Source organism: Candoia aspera, chromosome 1 (genome assembly GCF_035149785.1).
Source record: "Candoia aspera isolate rCanAsp1 chromosome 1, rCanAsp1.hap2, whole genome shotgun sequence".
Classification (NCBI taxonomy): Eukaryota; Metazoa; Chordata; class Lepidosauria; order Squamata; family Boidae; genus Candoia; species Candoia aspera.
The window spans coordinates 253,023,378-253,042,713 of NC_086153.1; the positions used below are offsets into that span (position 1 = coordinate 253,023,378).

The 19,336-nt window shown below is 37.3% G+C and overlaps 1 protein-coding gene across 1 annotated transcript in view; it reads right to left on the reverse strand.

Moving 5' to 3' along the window:
- Positions 1-19,336, reverse strand: part of KIAA1549L (KIAA1549 like) — a 105,162-nt gene that overhangs the window by 53,247 nt on the left and 32,579 nt on the right. The window contains exons 10-13 of the mRNA XM_063289518.1: positions 19,020-19,210; positions 16,227-16,354; positions 4,068-4,246; positions 2,389-2,606 (exon numbers count right to left, since the gene is read on the reverse strand). Of these exons, the coding sequence (XP_063145588.1) occupies positions 2,389-2,606; positions 4,068-4,246; positions 16,227-16,354; positions 19,020-19,210 (716 nt within the window). The remainder of the gene's footprint in view (positions 1-2,388; positions 2,607-4,067; positions 4,247-16,226; positions 16,355-19,019; positions 19,211-19,336) is intronic.

A 19,336-nucleotide genomic window follows, 5' to 3' on the forward strand; every position in this document is an offset into this window, starting at 1 on the left:
AGCTTTTAATAGATGAAAGGATTAAAAATGTATCTATCTATAGTATAGACTAACATATTCTTTATGCATCTTGCAGCACTAAGAGCAGGTATTGGAATTAATTCCCAAACAAATAAGGATGATCTCAGTACTGGGGAAGGATTTCAATGGAATCAAATAACAGTTTCAAGTGGAAACCAGAGAGAGGCTAAATTCTGAAATTCATTATTCCAACCATTAAACCAAAATAAATGCTCAATGGTAAAAAAAATCCTTAAAGTGTTTCTTTACTATAAGCAAGAGACAAAACTGAAAAGCCGGGATGACAGAACATCATGTGAAGCAGACCCAAATTCTTCACAGCGCATTTTGAGCAAACCATTATGAGCCTCCTTCATTTTCCTTTGCAAAAAATTATTTTGGCAAATGGGGACAGGCTATTAAAATACTTATATACATATACGACAGCAGCGAGGGGCTGACACCAGCCGCACACCTAAGTGATTAAATAATGGCACTGTTTTCAGATAGATTATGAGGCATTCCTTGACCTAATTGTGAAACTATTAAGGGGAAGGGGGTGGGGGTAAATCACAACACTGATTATAATGAGCAATTGTATGAAATTGCCCTGAGATTATAATTAGCTGAAATAGGGAAGGTTTACTAATGAGAAGGAAGTATTAGTATTAACAACAGGCATAAGTATAGAGCTGGTCAGAGTCAACATGGAACATAACATCAGGATTTAAAGAACTGAACATATGGCAAGAAATGTTCAGAGGAATGTAAAGGACTTGGGACCTGCCCCTCATACAATCCAGACTATGTAGTGCTACCAATTTGTAAATGTTTTTGGCGTTATACAAAATATTAATTTATAAAGGTCTGCCTGCATAATGCATTTTGTTGATGATGCTTCAGAGTAAGCTGAAGGAAAAAGGGAACAAGAAATAGGACAAACCATTCCCTAAAACTGAACTGCAACTAAGCAATTTTAGGAACAGCAAAACTTTAAAATTTATTTAATTCTAAATGTCACTGTTCAGTAAGCAAAATGTGTACTCCATAAATTGGATATCTATATCTAGCTAGCTAGCTGGAAAAGGGAAGGAATCATGTCAACTTCAGCTCCTGAGGACTATTAACATTTTTTTTTACAGTTCAATCTGAGATATACAGATGACTATAGGCTCATTTATATTATCACCCTAAACTGACTTTAATTCTTAATTTGCCTATAATAATAGCCCACAAAATTAATTCAAACATATTTGGGAGTGAAACACTGGGAAAAACATTGTAGCAATGTATTTCTCTAAAATAACAAATAAAACATTAAAATATATCTTGGAAAGTATTTCCCATGGTCTTTTTCTACACTGTGTACAAGCAAATAATTCTCTACATAGGTAGTAACATAATATTAAAACCTTATGCAGAACATAGTGGAGGACTCTTACACTTTTGATTCTTTCTAATTTTCTAGTCATGATTCCAGCACATTACATTTCCTACATAGACTACTATGAATCTATTCAGTTCATTTATATTTCTAAAGTAGTCTGTATTAATTTTTAAAAAGCCTTCTATATAACTGAGGAATTATTTTATCTTTTGCTATGCATGTCAGGTCTTACTCACAAGCTGTTAAGCAAATCCCTATAATGGTATTTTGTAGCATTTTCACTACATTGTGAAATGTAGGCCTCTACTGACTAATACACTGAAAATTGGCTTTCTTTCTTTATTTAGCATCCTGCTTTCACCCCCTACTCAACGCTGTGACAGAGTAGCAGAGAACAGCACTCTTTGGGAAAGGCCCTTATTCCATTCTTAATACAGTAGACTCTCAGTTAACTGGCACCCATGGGGATTGGTACATACTGGATAATTTCTGGTTGCTTGAGAGTTACTATTAAATTTTATTTAAAGTATTATTTATTTGATTTTTTTGCCAATTGCTTGAGAGTGAGTTCCGGTTAACTGAGAGTCTACTGTATTATTTATTCGATTTTTTTTGCGGGTTGCTTGAGAGTGCCGGTTCCTTGAGTTCCGGTTAACTGAGAGTCTACTGTACTAGGAGATAATAGCAATTTTTAGTCATAATCAGCAAAAAAGATAGCACACTATTCCATTTAAACATACTGCTTTTCAACTTTTTTAAATTATCACATTATTACAGTTTTATTCCTTCAAAAATGAAGCACCCGTCAACTAAAAAATATGACAACTCATTCAGCAGAAGATGGCACACCATGAAAACATTATTCATATGCAAATAAACTTGTCACTTCACATTAGCACCTACCATTTGACACCAGGACAGAAATTTGGACATTTTGTCTTTTTTGTGGTACATGAAGATTGGTATGACAGTCTACAAATATACATACAAAAACCACTCACCTGTTTTTGGGCTCTACAAATGGAGAGGATCCATCTGTATCAGGATCCAGAATATGGTCTATTTCATTTTGTGCTTTTTCATACATTTTTTTTCTGTCTGCCAAACCCTTGTTGCTATCAATTTGAGGAAAATCATAATAGCCTTTCCGTTTGGCTTTCAGTCGCAATTTGTTGCGATAGTGTTCTATATCAGACTTCTGTTTCAAGGCTTTGTTAATCTGACAATAAAATTTAAAAGGGAAATTATACAAATTAATAAAACCATAATATCAGTTTTTAAGGTGACTAATTCTCTGAAACAATGAACATAATTGTAGTTCATTCAGCCATACCACTGAGAACTTTTTAACAATTATTTTTAAGGCTTTCAGATAAAGTGTGTTACTATGCAACTCTTTGTGTAAACTTTGGGCTAGGGGGATACTGATTAAAGATTGTCAAATCACCTTATCACAGCAGAGATGAACAGAACACATTTCAATACAAGTTTGCAAGATTGTTTAAGAATAAAGAATAATCTTGTTATACTTTCACAGATCAAGGTATAGTTGAAGGGAATATAGATTTTAAGGATGACAGTTTAGGACAAGAATAGATGTGTACTACATAGTACGTCCTCTTAAGTAGAACACCTTGACATATGTACATAACCTACAGTAAGCCTCATTATTCCTCTTATCCTCTAGTTTCTTTTAACTTTCACACAGGGGAATATGTTCACAGTTATATGCAATGATATACTCAGTCTTTCCTTTGTAACTTAGGATATGGCATCTATAGAAATCGCCATAATCATAATATAATCATATTGATAGGGCAGTTGTATGAGAAAAAAACAACACAAGTTTGCCATCTTTCCATTTCATCATCCTCCAAAAATTGTTTTCCTTCTAGCTGATCTTCTTTGTTAAAAGTCAAAACTTAAATATATGTGTAAATGGATATAAAGAAAAATAAATGCTACTTCAGTTTCTCCTGCTTGATGAAAATCTTATGATTAATCTTTCATGACATATATATTTTTCCTTCCATTTGACACTACGTGTCAAGCTTTTGGCAATAGAAAACAAGATTCTCATGAAGTCATTTTTTAAAATCGGATTTATTGAAAGAGAAAAGAGAAGAGGTTACAGAAAAATTTAGACAACTGGATACTTTCATTTTAGCTCACAATTTATCTCTAAATTTGCTGGGTCAGGGACTACTTAATCATCTTGCTAACAACTGTTTGATGGACAAGGGAGATCCTAACTGTTTTCCTGATAACAGGGGAGTATGCAGTTGTTCTGAGCTAATAGTACATTGCAAAATGTTATCTACTTTCCCAGGCTCTGAGAAGCCTCTAACATTGTCTTTGTACGTGCAATACAAACGGAGGGGGGGAAAAAAGTTAAAGAATTTCTCCTCTAAGAATTGTGCATACTTATCACTTCAATGAGATAACAGAGGAAAACGTATTTAGTAGAAAAGACTGTGAAGTTTAGTTTCTTTGGTCTGCCTCTCCAGAACTGGCAACCAGAGCCATTGGACAATTCCATACATAATCTTTTGTATTTGCTGCCACAAGTCACCAGTTGGTTCAGTAGCCACTCAGTAACATTCCCTCCTCAAAGCACTTCTTTACAGACCTACCAAAGCTCAGCGTCTAACAGAAAACCAATTATGGGATGCATTCTTACCTCCCCATTAAGGACAGCTGTTTCTTGGCTCCTGTCTGTTGCTGGGTGTGCAGGAGGCAAAGCTACAGGCTTTATTGAGATCAACTGTACAGATCCGGAAGATGTGTCAAAGGGATCAATGGCAGATTTAGTCACATTATCAAACAGCACGCTTCCATTCTCTTCATCAGTTAGAGGCACTAAAATAAGTTAAAATTTAGTCAACATATTATTTTGGCATTTTACATGTGGGTCAGTGTGGGAAAAAGTAAAAGTAAAATATACTAGATACACTGCACTGGAAAGCTAATTCTTCTACCTAGAATCACCACAGAAATGAAAACTATTAAAGGTTTTATTTTTCCTTACAAGGTTTTATATTTTTAAATAGCAATTCATTCTCATCCAAATGTGTTCGTGAATTTTTAGACCATGGCAAGGCTTAGATGATTTATTTATTAGATCTATATCTCACCTTTATTAGTAAACTCAAGGTGGTTTACATCATGCTCCTCTTTCCTATTTTCCTCACAACAACAGCCCTGTCGCATGGGTTGGGCTGAGAAAGTGTGAGTGACTGGCCTAAAGTCACCGCTGCCTTCCATGCTAAGGGAGAACTAGAATTTATGGTCTCCCTATTTCTAGTCCAGCACCTTCATCATTATACCAAACTGGTTCTATGATCTGAACCACCTGTTAAGTAGGCCATAATTTCAGGGGAAGAGGGGTTACTGTTTTTTACCACTAAAGCACAGAGTTATCATTAAAAATTAGCTCACTAACAATAAATACACTGTGGAATCATTTACTAAATTCAGGACCAAGCTTCTACATGTACTTCCTGCTTATGTCCCTTTACCATCATAGGTTGGCCTCTCCTCCCTCCCTCCCTCCCTCCCTCCCTCTCCATCTATTCCACCCAAATTGCAAGTTGTGACTCATTGTGACTTAAATAAACCTTCATAGGTCATTAATATTTTGATCCCTAACCTAACCTTTCAGAGATTGCTCCAATTCAAGAAGAGCTCTGCTGAAATGCTCTGCTCCCTTCCCCTCAATATATTCAACTGGGGACTGGCTACTCTGCTTCCATTTCTCTCCTGCAGGCTCTTTTCTAGTTTTGTCCTACCTAAACTACTCCTGCATACCACAAATTCAGAAACACTGGACTACAATATATCCCATTAAAGCTAGAAAATAAGGTTTATAAAATGCATATTCATAAACATGACTCAAAGTACATATTCATAAACAGCTACATTATTAGAGAACATTTAAAACGATCAGGCTGAGGGGCCGAAGGTAAAGGTAAAGGTTTTCTCTCACTGAGTTTGGCTCTTGGTAACTACATGGACATGGCTACATAGCTTTCTTGGCAACAACATGGAAGTGGTTTGCCACTGCCTTTTTACAGGATGTTTTTCCAATTTCCTATTCTGAAATTTCCTGATGGACTTCCATCATAAAATAATCTGCGGGTTAAACCGCTGAGCTGCTGAGCTTGCTGATTGGAAGGATGGCGGTTCGAATCCGCGTGACGGGGTGAGCTCCCGTTGCTAGTCCCAGCTCCTGCCAACCTAGCAGTTTGAAAACATGCAAATGTGAGTAGATTAATAGGTGCCGCTTCGGCGGGCAGGTAACGGCATTCTATTTAGTCATGCTGGCCACATGACCACAGAAGTGTCTACGGACAATTGCCAGCTCTTCAGCTTTGAAACAGAGATGAGCACCGCCCCCTAGAGTCGGACATGACTGGACTTAATGTCAAGGGAAACCTTTACCTTTACCTAACCCTGCTAAGTTTTTTCAAGATCTTCTATGATTGGCTAGCAACAGACAAAGACAATTTGGTATTTTCAAAACAAGGATGCTGATGTTCTTGAGGCTACCCTTCAGAGATTAACAGCCATTATAAGGCTTGTATCATTGGTGATACTTTTATTTTGTATTTTATTGTATAATTATTGTGTTGTACCATGAACTTATTTTGTATACTGTGTAGAGCCTCTGGAGTGAGGCTGCTTATCAAATATATAATAATTCCTTTCTCACCCCTATGGGTGGTATGTGTCTTCCTCAACCTTGGGTGCTTTACCAGAGGCCTGGGAGCTTGAGGGTTCTGTGCAGTATCTTAGCCATTCCTATCACTGCACTCTTTGGGACAGAGAGCTCGGATGCTGTTCCTGGGATCTGCTGGAGCCCTCTCCCAGCTTAGGAGTCACAGCCCCAAGTGCTCCTACCACCACTGGGACCACTTTGGCCTTCACTTTCCACATCCTCTCTAGTTCCTCTTTCAGGCCCTGGTACTTCTCCATCACTGTTGGATGTCTGCTACTGTGATGTTGACTGGTTCCTGTTCTGGGAGATTGCTGTGGTCTGCTCTCAGGTCCTGCAGCCACTTTGCACTGGTATTATGTGTCTTCTCTTTCTTTCATATGTTCTTCCAGTACTGTTCAGCTTCTGCTGTTGGTGGCTCTGCTGTTACTGTGTTGTTGCACTGCAGTTGGGAGTACACCTTGGATGGTTCTTTGGAGAACAGGACATTTATCTTCTTGGCCTCTGCTTCTCTAGTGTATCTCCTTAGCCTGGTAGCTGATGCTGTGAGTCTGTTCAACAGTGTCTAGGGCTTCAGATGGAGTCAGGCCCTTATATTTTTTCAGTAGCCCTGTCTTATCCTTAATCTCCACACCCTTCTGTAGTTCTACCAGCTGCCTAACTTCTCTCCAAGTTGCCTTGATCTTAGCCTCCAACTTCATTTTCCAAAGGCGGTATGTACAGCTATTCTTCTTGATCATGTAGCCAAGCATCTCCAGGATTACAGCAGCTGTAGTGTTTACCAGTTCATTGGTTTGAGTTATGGTAGTAATAGGGATTGTCATGAGGGATCTATTGACATCTTCTAGCATACTATCTGATGGTACTTCTCCACTGAGCCTTGGTAACCGGTCTCAAAGGTTGACTGTAGCTAGTTTATCCATGATCTTATGCCTCATATCAGCTGCTGTGCTTTGTAATAGAGGGGGTGGCAATGAAATTCCAGCTTCAGATTTTGGCTGCACATCCAGTTGTTCCTCCAGGTCTTCTTGAGTTTGGGATGTAATGTGTAGTTGGTCTATCTCAAGTTGTAAGAGCAGCTTCCTCTTCACTATGTTGAAGTGTTGGATAACTGTTTCTCAGTTAGCATGGATGCAGGTCTTCGGCCCATCCATAGCTCCCTCATGCATTTCATATACTCCCTCTCATTAGGCCTGCTGTTGTAGTAGCATTCCATCAATTCCAGGTTCTCTTGTCTTGCCCATGCATGGTTTGTTCCAGTAGCCCACTTATCGTCAGATTGTCCTACTTCCCCAACATTTGGCGCAGACCTTGTTAATCCGGGTGATGTCTAAGCTGGCGTGATTCTCTTAGTTTGTGTCACTCTCATATCTGAGGTAGGCAGGTGAAGCATTAGGGGGTTTTTGCCCAAGGAGCCCTACTGATAAGGTAGGTACCAACCAGGGTTCGAACCCCGGTCTACCATGTCAAAGGGTGGCGCTCTAACCACTATACTATCCAGCTGCTTCAAGATAGATAGATAGATAGATAGATAGATAGATAGATAGATAGATAGATAGATAGATTTAAATAGATAGATTTAATATAGAGAGAAATATATAGAGAGAAATATATAGATTTCATAGCCACAAAGTCTCAAATACTTGTTCTGCAATTGTGGCTCTTCTGGTTGATTTTGAGATTGTATCTAATAAAATTCTGTCAAAGACATAACAGGAGGGGTATTCTCTGTCTTCTGCAGTCTTCCATCTGCCTCAGATGAGCTAAGATACAGATTTCTGCAAAGTGGGTGCAGAGAAGGGAGCTAAATCAGTCCATTATTTTATACTTAGGGCTTAAATAAGGATTCACAGCTTCTGTGCAATAAGACAACATTCTTTCACTTTGCTTTCATTCTGTTGAGAAGATAGCTGAAGTCAAAAGCTATGACACCTAATAAAGTAATAGCAATTCATGAGAACAGCTAGAGTAGCTGCAGTAATTTCTATAAATGTGCCAGGCATATGCTGATAACAAGAAAGCTTCCTCAAAGTAAGATCATCCTTTGGGTTCTGAAAGCAGGGTAAACGTAAGTACTAATACAATGTGCTAATAAAATGACAACCCATCATTTTCTACCTTAAAGCCATGTAGGCAAAATAACAGCATTATACACATCAGGGATGCTACATGCTCAGAAATCAAGATGGATTGCAAAATAGAAAATGAATTATTTTTCATTTTTTATTTTATTTTCACTGGAAGTTCTTGACGATTTTGATGACATCATGGGTGAGCTTAATCATTGGAGAGCAGTTTTTGTGACTTTATTGGGAAAGACATAGGTTAGAACATACAGTTTGTTGTCCATCAAAATGATAGCTTCAGTTTGCCATCATATACTGTATAAGTCTTTATTTGATTATTCATGCTCCATTGAGATGGGACACAAGCAGAATTCACTAGTAATTTCAGTTATATTTATAAATGGTTTTAAGAGGAAATCACTTGCACCTACAAAACGTGGCCTCTTACAGATCTTTGAAATTCACTTGCAAAGGATTTTGGCAAACTTTTCTTCACTGTTAGAGGAACAGCTGTTCAACCAAGCTGTGCATTCTGATAAATATCAATAAGGGGAAGGAAGATTAGCACAGCCTTTATCTAAAGCTATTGTTTTACCTTTTGCTTGTAGACACCTCTACAGCATCCTTTATATTCATTACATCCACTACTCTTTCCAAAGCTCAGGTACACTAAGCACTTACTAGAAAATAGGATAGTTACTATAGAAACTGCAGTTCATTTAAAAAAAAGATTCTGCATATTTGTACTGACATTCTTATGCTGCCAAGATTAATGATGTTTATAGGAAAGCAGTATCACTTGGGACTGCACAAAATTGCATGCAGACCTCCTCATCCTACCTCCAACTTACAGAACAAACATTTTGAGTCCAAGGTTACACCTGCTTATTGAACGATAAAGGATGCTAAGTTGGAAAGGCAAGAAAACCCTCACATAAATTTACGGATCTTTCAGGTTAGGGTTTGAGATTATATGTTATGAACTGATATCCAGAACTATGGCTTCCTCTTCAGGAAAGTTGTCTATGTTCTAATATGTAATAATGTATCCAGTGATAAAAACAGTAGATAATAAAGGTAGTGCCAACCACTCGCTCCTCGAAGTTCTGGCTGTTGCACCACCCCTGTGGTCATATGATCGCAATTTGGGCATTTGACAACCAACTCACACAACAGTTTCAGTGCCCTACAGTCATGTGATCACCATTTGCGACCTTCCCTGCCGGCTTCCCACAAGCAAAGTCTACGGGGAAGCAAGCAGGGAAGTTCACAAATTGCTCCGGTAAGTCCTCCCTGTGCTCACACCAACCCACAGCCTGCTTCCCTTGCCTCTTTGTGCTCATGCAGCACCACGCCCCGCTTCCCCCGGCCTCTCTGTACTCGCACACAGCTGCATCAGGCCTCCCAGGACCTCCTCCATGGCACACCCCTGCACTCCTTACCTGGGACTCCCTCCACTTCCCACTTAACAACCCACGCATCTTGGGGTTATGACAGCAACCGGGACTGCCAGGATAGTCGTTGCTAAGTGATGCAGTCACGTGACGTCGCACTTTACAATCACATCACTTAGCAACAGCATTCCCGGTCCCAAATGCCATCTTAACCCAAGGACTACCTGTGAATGAATAGGAGTTAGTGCATAAGTTTTAAATGAGTATACGTACTTCTCACCCTAAAGTCCATTAGGTGATATTTTCCTATTAAGTTATTTTGTTTATCAATATTCTGTACAGAAATAGTGGGCTGTGCACTGACTAAATAGAGTGCAAAATATTTTTCAAAGAACTGATGATAAATAAAAAGGGATCATTATTTGTAGTAGCTATGTGCATTATTTTTTTCAAACTACTTTCATAATAAACATTTGTTGGTCTCCAGGTAAAGGTGCAAGGATAGAGAATAAGCTCTAGAATGTCGCGATCTGAGGTCAGCTGATAGCCACTATTCTAAATAATCCCTAGATTATTTAGTTGGAGATAAGCAAGTTACAATAGGCATAGGCAGATATCTACAATTTAATCTACTACTTACAAAACATATACATTATTTTTATCTATATCTTTTTCTAAACTGGATCTAAGCCATTACACTGTACAGGCTCATGATCTACTGTATACGTCTAATATACAGTGAATCAAACCTATATACTTTTTGATTTCTCAGCAAACTTATTATATGTGATTGCTTACCATTTTATCCCCTTCTACTACCAGTTTAAAAACTACTTGCTAACCTAGAAAGGTAGGTAAACCTTTATTGCGGTCTTTAACCTACATGTGTGTATGTTTGTGTGTACATATATAGTGTATGTGTGTGTGTGTGTGTATGGTAAAGGTTTCCCTTGACATAAGTCCAGTCGTGTCCGACTCTAGGGGGCGATGCTCATCTCCGTTTCAAAGCCAAAGAGCCAGCGATTGTCCATAGACACTTCCATGGTCATGTGGCCAGCATGACTAACTGGAACGCCATTACCTGCCCGCCGAAGCGGTACCTATTAATCTACTCACATTTGCATGTTTTCAAACTGCTAGGTTGGCAGGAGCTGGGACTAGCAACAGGAGCTCACCCCGTCACGCGGATTCAAACCGCCGACCTTCCAATCGGCAAGCTCAGCAGCTCAGCGGTTTAACCCGCAGCACCGTGTTCCTACTACTACTACACACACACACACACACACACACAGATATTACACACACACAAACAAAATACATAAAAATACATTTAAAATGACAATTAAAAGAAGTTAAATGAGTTAAAGAGGAAGAAAGGAAGGGAAGGAGAAAATGTAACGGTATCAAAGAAATGCAGTTTTACTGGACAATATTTGTTGCCTCACTCTTATAACACTGAGGCAAAATTTGGCTACATTATGGGTATACAGTAGTGGTTTTATGGTTCTGCTAAAAGATAGGAGAAGTACCATTAGTTGTTTCTCCATTGGTTGTCTCTCCCTAAGAATTCCTTTATGAGGGGCTGAATTAATACCTCACACAGGGGCAAAGTTATTTGTGGAAGGGAATTTGTTTGCATTTACCATCAATAACTGCCGAAGGGTGTGCACTGAATCTAGCCAGAGCAAATGCTCTGCAATGTCTATTGTTTATTAAGGATCGACAATAGTCAGCTGGCTTGGTGGTAAAAGACAGTCTCCAAGGACTTATGTAATTAATCTAACTTGCATTTGATGGAGTGGGTCTCAGATCACAAAAATCCATGCAATTCATCTTCGAGCCGCCACAAAAGTCTTTTGAGAGTAACAAAACTTACTGATCATTTGTAAGCACCAATAAACAACTAAACTTCATATAAAACTATTTCCATAATCCTGGATTTTTATAAATTGTTTGTATAAGATACTCTATCACCTAAAACAAAATCCTTATTTAAAAACTTCCTAAATACACCAGAATAGAAATCATAACAATCCTCTAACTACACCACAGGGATTGGTCCAGTTATGCAGTCCAGTTCTACATATAACAGCAACAACATCATGTATGGACAGAGACCAAAGGATTATGCATATTAAAAAAAATCAAAATGGAGATATGAAGTTTTATAACCTCCCCAATTTTAGCTCAGTCCCACTAAATTCTTCTCAGTGCAACAATGCAGGAGCTGATTGCCCACCCATTTTTAAATGAGAGAAAAATGGCATACAATGAAGTCTGAATATGATAAAGCATCAAATGAAGTGCCCAGCTCATACATTAGCTCATCTGTCTATTAGCACAGAGAAGGATGAGTCCTACATGAACTTGGCAAGTCTTAGAAGCTCTGAAGACTGCCTGAATTAAATTCAGGAAAACTAGTATTATAGAATATCACCATGAAAATGGAACAGCATTAAAAATATGCTGCTACTTACTAAATATTTTGGTAGGGAAATGATTGCCCAGTGACCCATGAAAAACTTCTTCATAATTAAACTGACAAGGACAGAGTTTAAATTAGTTTCCCACTATTAAATCCAATTTCCAATCCTAATAACAAGTTCTACAGTTGAGCCTTTCTGCTTCTACTAGTTCTTCAAATGCCGATTTCTTTATTCACGTATCTTGATAAGATATTGTATGCCTAAATTAAGGAAGGTTTTAAGAAGATTAAAGATTATCCTTTAATAGTAACCATGAGATGTCGCTTTCCTCTTAATCAGAAAAATAGGATCTAAAATTGGTTTGTTACTATGACAACCAATGAACCACTCTTATATTTGATCCCCTAAATAAACCAATGGGGACAATACAGTTTTCCTCATTTTCAAAACCTGTTTTTTTCTTAAGAGAAAATATGTGTGTTTAATCCATGCGTTAAAAGGTTGCTCAGCTAATCTATGAGAATATTCATAAATTCACAGCCTTCATTTCTTAGAGCTTGTAGCTTACTAGTTGTATTTATAAAGTCTCTTCTGGAAGTAAAATACTATACCAACTAGCTTTGTTTGGGTTGTTCTAACGGTTTGTTCTTATTCACTGTCCTAATATGACAGGTTTTCTATGTATATATAAAAAAACACTCAGTTCAAAGGCAGAGAGCATCATATATTTGGCACACTGAATATGTACAGCTGATTTTGCCATTAGAAGGTATATGCCATGATACTCTGAAACTGAGCACACGCTACTGCTGCTTTAGACTGAAAAACAAGTAATTGGTCTATTGAATTGTACCCTGAAAAAGTGAATTCATCTGGTTTAACTAGAGGAGGCTAGGACTTGAACAAGATCTTCCTGAATCTGATGTCTTCTCTCAGTTCTGATTTCCTTTCTCAGTGTTTGGTTTATATCTGCCTTCAGAACTGAAACTATAATTGAATTTAGTTCTTCTGCAATAGACCTTCAGGAGTATTTTGCTTCTATGCTGCTTGCTTAATCTTCATGTAAAGAAATTTAGTGAAGTCATATTAGGGGTCTCAAATTATCCCTTAGACTTTTATCAGGGAGAAAAGAGGAGTGTCTTTCTTTATGTAGTTAGCTAAGATAACTTGGGAGAGCGTCAAAAGATACTGCCTGTAGCCAAATATATAAAGCCACTATTACTCCTAAAGCTGGAAGGAAACTTGAGACAAGCAAACAAAAATTCATCCAAGTAGCTCAATTCTCATTTTTAGTCAAGCACCTTTTCCCTGGGATCTTGAAAGCCTCTGTCTCTGAGAGGAGGATTAGACTGGTTTATAACCTTAATTAATTATTTATGCTCACTAGATATCTAGTTAGTGTCTCTTCACTTAATGAATGTATGAATGAATCAATTCATCAGTGAAATATGGATGAAAGCAGCCACGATGAAGGAAACTTAGTAGCAGATTGGGAGGAGCAGGGGAAATGGGAAACTGCTGAAAGTGAACCCCTGTCTTTTTCTTCTATCAGCAGAGGAACATTAGTTGAAGTATCACTGAGCAAGAGGATTGATAACTTCCTGGTAAAATGTTTATATTCGCTAAGTTAAATTCAAGCTTAGCAATGCTTACAACAGATTTATACTGGATTTTTTCCTGGTTTTTTAAAATGTTTTGTATTATATCAACAATTATGAAGGCCCGGATGATCCAACACATATTGTATGTTATATATCTGAATGGAATCTGCAATTACCTTTCTCTTGTTAGGAGATCATGCTGAATGTATTGTATTGTCTTATATGACTAGTTTAACAAAGCATTTGTTTTTGCAGTAAGGTTGAATTAAGAGCCAGTCTGAAATGTGCCTCTCCTTGAAATCATGCCTATAAGGCCAGTAAAAACATTACACTTGTATGCTTGGTTTTTCAAAAGCTTTTGACAAAGTTCTTCTTGAAAATCCACTGAACAAATCCAGCTGCTATGGAGTACATCAACAGGTGCTCTTATTGACTGACAACTGGCAACAACAACAACAAAAGAGCAGAAAACAGACAACAGAGAAAAAGTAGCCAATTTTAATACTGTCAAGATGTGCAATGTGAGGCCCCATAGAGATTTGCATAGGGACTGGTGATGCTTTTTAACTTGTACATATATGATCTGGAGTTGGGACTGAGCAAGGAAGTGGCCATGATGCCTGATGATTAAAAAAAAACTGTTCAGAGTGGTAAAATTGAAATAGGATTGTGAAGAACTCCCAAAGGATCTCTTTAAAATTAGTAAAAAGTCCCTTATGTAATAATAATGACATTATAAAAACCTATGGTAAGAATACACTTGGAGTCAATGCACTTTAAAAAGATGATTATAAGCTAGAAAACATGCAAAGAAAAAAAAGCAGCCAAAATGATTAAGGGTCAGGGCAGCTCCCCTAAAAAGAAAGACTACAGCTACTGAAGCTCTTCAACATGAGGAGGAGGGTAATGGGAGTTTTGATAGAGTTTATAAAACTGTGCATGACATAGATAATGTGGATAGAGAGATTCAGGACCACACATACTATTTACTTAAACTGGGATTTGCTATCAGCAATTGTGGCAATGACAACCAATTTGGATGGTATTAAGCGAGGACTGGACGGACTCCCAGTGCTCACTAATATTGACTCTTTACTACCTCCTGAAACATAGACAGTACGGCTAAAATACTGGTTGCCTGGAAGTAACAATGGAAACGGGCTATCGTCCTCCAGTTCAGGCTAATAAGCTCCCCAAATGCCTCCAGTTGGATGCTCTGTGACCCAGAAGGCTAGGTCCAGCATATTGGCTATCAATATCTTACTCTTGTGATTTCAATAGCTTTGCTCTAAGTAAGCTTACATGTGGATACAACCTAATGCAAAGATTTCTTTTCTTAAATAAGAATCTTACCATGAATGAATTTCAATAACAATTATCCATATTGTAACGATTGATTAGAATTACAGTGAGCATTGATCAAATGATACATTAGTACAATTTTACTTAAAACATAACTAATTTTCTTTGAGGACTTAAAACTGAAAGGTAAATAAAAAACAAGCACACAGAAAACAACATATCCTTACTAATATATGTAATATAGAACAAATAAGATGGCATTTTTGAATGATTCAAGAAAGGATTTTTAAAATATAGCCTTTTAGCACATTAAAATATCATGAATGGAAAGTAACACACAGTTCTTTTTTCACAAAATCATTAAAAATTTGAACTTTAAGAGAACTACTGCTAGAGGTCACTTAATATACGTATCTGGAAATACGCAAATTTGTGGACACTTTTCTAGTAATTATAAATGTAGGAACTTAGGCAAAATGCCACTGGACTATTCACATTTAACAGCATCATTTTCATCCAATTTATTCAGAAAAATATTCTGTAATACCATGCATCTTTTCCATATCAAGCGGTTTGAGGATGGATCCTAAAACTTTAAGATTATATTAATTCAACCATATCCTGCTTCTTGCATATACAGTACATTTAATTCAGAAGTTCTTTCTGCACATTTTTAAGAGAGGGTGTGAATTTTCAGATTAAATCATTTTCAACAGCAAAAGAAATTATTTTTTACAATTTTTGGAGCTCAAGAGAAAAGAAGCAACAGTTTACACAACCTGAACAACATTACACAGAACACTGAAAATCAATATCCAGTTATCATTAAATATAGCTGGTAACTCTTAAATCAAAAAGCCTACTTCTCTTCTTAGGACCATACAGAAAGGCAGAACAAAAGGGACAACGTTTAAGTAAAACAATAGCATGCTACAACTTGCTACCACAATTTGTACACTCAATTAGCATATCAAGGGACATTAACAAATTTGATCCAATTAAAGCAACATCAAAATAGAAATGAAAGACCATGTGCCACAAATCAAATTAAGATTCAGACCATGATGCCCTATTTTTCCTAATGCACCAGGAAACCCAGCAGTGATCAAAGTTAAAATAAAGACTTGAAGTCATACTAAAGTGTGGTCTACAAAATCCAAAAAAGGTGCATAAGCAAAAAAAAAAAAAAGTAGAAATACTATGTAGAAGTACATAACAGATAGGTAAGCGGCATTAATTCTAATTAATTGCAATATTATATTTTCTAGGGTAGTCTATCTCTATGGGGGACATGGAAGGTATGTTAGTAGATCATTCACCAGGGCACATTTCTCACCATTTCTCTTTCTTCCCTCCTCTTTTGTCACTTTCTGCTGTGTCGTTACTTTCTGTGGAGAGCCTCGGCCTGAATTAGGCTTCCCTGATTCGTTGCTGATGACAGAACCATTCTCACTCAGCGACCGGCTGCAAGTAACCATAGCAACAAGGAAGACGACTAAGTTTTTTCCTGCATATTCCTCATTTCAAGGTTATTGCATTTGCTTGGCCTGCATCACTGACTGTTCATGTCTGATTTTTATAGACAAATAAATATTTATAGTATATTGCAATGAAGAAACATCATAACAGCAGGAAGGCATCCACAATATTTCCAGGGGAGGCGGGAGGGGGTTGTTATAACAACCAAAAGTCAGAGCAATGTCTATGCACGACTATTGTTTTCTTTATAAACTCACAATAATAAAAGGAAAATCTTGCAACAGTAAAAAGACAAAGGGGTTTTTTTCCTTCATAGAGAGGCCATTAAATAAATAATTCTCAATACGTGCACCTTTATTCTAATACTGGTTTAGAATATAGCTATAGACTTATTCCATGCCTTTTCGTACAATCCAAAGAGAAATAAGAGTATTTTCAGGTAAGGAATTAATCTTTAGTTATATTTCAAAAATAGCATTAGGATAAAGGGTTGTATAATCTAAAATGTTTAATAGCCTCTGGAAAAAGAGATAGAGCTTATATTTTTTTTAACCACTTCACGATTTCCTTTTGTGAATGTATAAAGAAGGGATATTCACACATGGATTCATATTCGCTACCCAGTTTCACAGCCTGTGTAAATGTTACACACACATAATTTAAAACAGTAAAGCAAACAAAAGAGCATAGCTGGTTCAATAGCCAAATCTGCAAGAAAATAGGAACTATCTCCTTACATTTTAAAAATAGCCATAAGGTGGCATGCCCAAACCAACCATCACACTCCCTTATTAAAACAAGCCATGATTATTAACTGTACTTTGAACAGAACCTATTCCCCTAATCCTTATTTAGCACTGTTCACCCCATGTCCAGGTCCGAGCTTAACAGCAAACTAGTTACTGGGGATGAAGTAAAAGTTTGTAATCTCTTCTATGTGACTGTGCATAAGACAGGTGAACAAACCTGAGGCACGTATAGAATGCTAAACGATGGTATACTGTATACCTACCTCTGAACCCAAGATGCTTCAAAGAAATATCAAGTGACAACCCACAACCATTCCTTTAAGTTTTCTGAGGTATTACTCTGACTATTCTCTGTCCCTGTTCTGCTGAGATTGTAACTGAGGAAAAAAGATAATGCATTTTGTCTGATGTATTCGGTACTCCAATTTTCCCGGCAGAGGGAAGATCGTGTGTCTATCTGAAACTAAGCTCTTTCATAACCTTAGCAAAATATCCTGCTCCTAATCTACTCCAAGGTATACTGTGTTGTGTCTGTGTACTTGCATGAGAATAGCCTTTTGTTGACTGTCCATACAACAGTAAGGCAGACCTAACAATCTTCCAATCTTAAGGTGTTCTTCCTGGTTTCTTGCTGCCAAAAATGCATGTTTTTGATCCCTGAGTTTTTGTTTTGCCTTGTTTTTTTTTAATTAATGAAACCTGAGGTTTGAGGGGGCAGTAAGCTAGGTTCAGGCTCTATGGTCAATTATACTGTATGGTTCCAGGGTAGTCTGAGCTATTTGGATAAAGAATGTGCAAGTAAGTTCTGTGAGAAGTATACTGATCATTCAAACTAAACCAGTTAAGTCAGGAATTTTAGCTTGTTGCTTGTGCATATGGTATCAATCTATTGAACTGGTTGATCCAAATAGACTATTCTTACAGTACTTTCTTATACATGTTATACAGGCTGTTTTGAGCTCAAAACACTTCCAAAATGGTTAAAACAGCCATTTCTGAATAAGAAACAACTGTTTTGAATGCAAAACAGAGCATGCTGATTTTGAAGCAGTTTGAATTCCAATTGTTCATTCTCAAGGCAAAATTACATTGCATTCACAACACACAATGCTACCAGATTCTAGATTTTAATTTCAGAATAATTGCACAATATAGTCATGATACACATGTTATCATTTTGATGTCATCATGGCTTTTTATATATGGCTTTTCATGCTATATCATCAATCATGCTGGGAGATGTACTTCAACAATTATCTGAGATCTACAAGTTCCCTATTCCTGATACACTGAGACACTTGTTGGGGAAAAAAGCAGTTCTTAAAAGGGCACCATCCCATTTGGGTTTTAAAAACAAACCTAATACAAAAATAAAACTGTGCCAGGAAATTGGCCAGAAGACCAGGGAATGATATACTCCATTCCAAAGAGCAATTTAGCACTTATAAACTAATAAACTATGAACTAATAAAAGTTCTATGAATAATACATTATGGTAGCAATTTTTGGAAATAACAGAAATTGGGTAACAACTGCTGGCTTGTCTTTGTTCAGAAGGGTTTGGATTTAGTGCACCAATGTGAAATAGGAAAGGATTTCTGTACCATGGAAGCCACTTGGACATCTAGGGGCACCTCCAAACTATGAACCAGATCCTTTGAAGGGCCTATAATTCCATTCAGAGCAGGCTGAAGAGTTCTCACATGGGCAGATATTGCAACAATGGATTATTATATCAATTTTTTTCTTGATACCTTTTTTTTAATCTATGTATTCAGTACCATATAGCACCATAGAGTTTTGAGCAGATTTTTTTGTGAAGTCTCAAGTTGTAAGCACAGAAACAGTTACAAAAATCTGTCAACCATCTAAGTCCTAGTCTTTCTGCCGGTATTACTCACCTATTTCTTGTGTCATTGGACTTGGCAGTTTTTGCTGTGCTCCCATCCTGAACAATTTCCCTTTCCTGGGATGTAGGAGCATCTCTCACAGGAAGAGGCAGTACTACTGTCTCTTGGGTGACAGGCAAAACATCATCTTCAGCCCCTTGTTGGCCTAAATGTTGCTTGGCGTAGTCAAAGCCTTGAACTGGCTAAAAAAAAAAGGGGGGGGGACTTTGCATCAATGATGTACATTGCATGTATCTAACAGTGATGAAAACCTGTACTTTTAAATGTAACACTGCTTTTAAAATGAATCTATATTCATTTTTAACTAT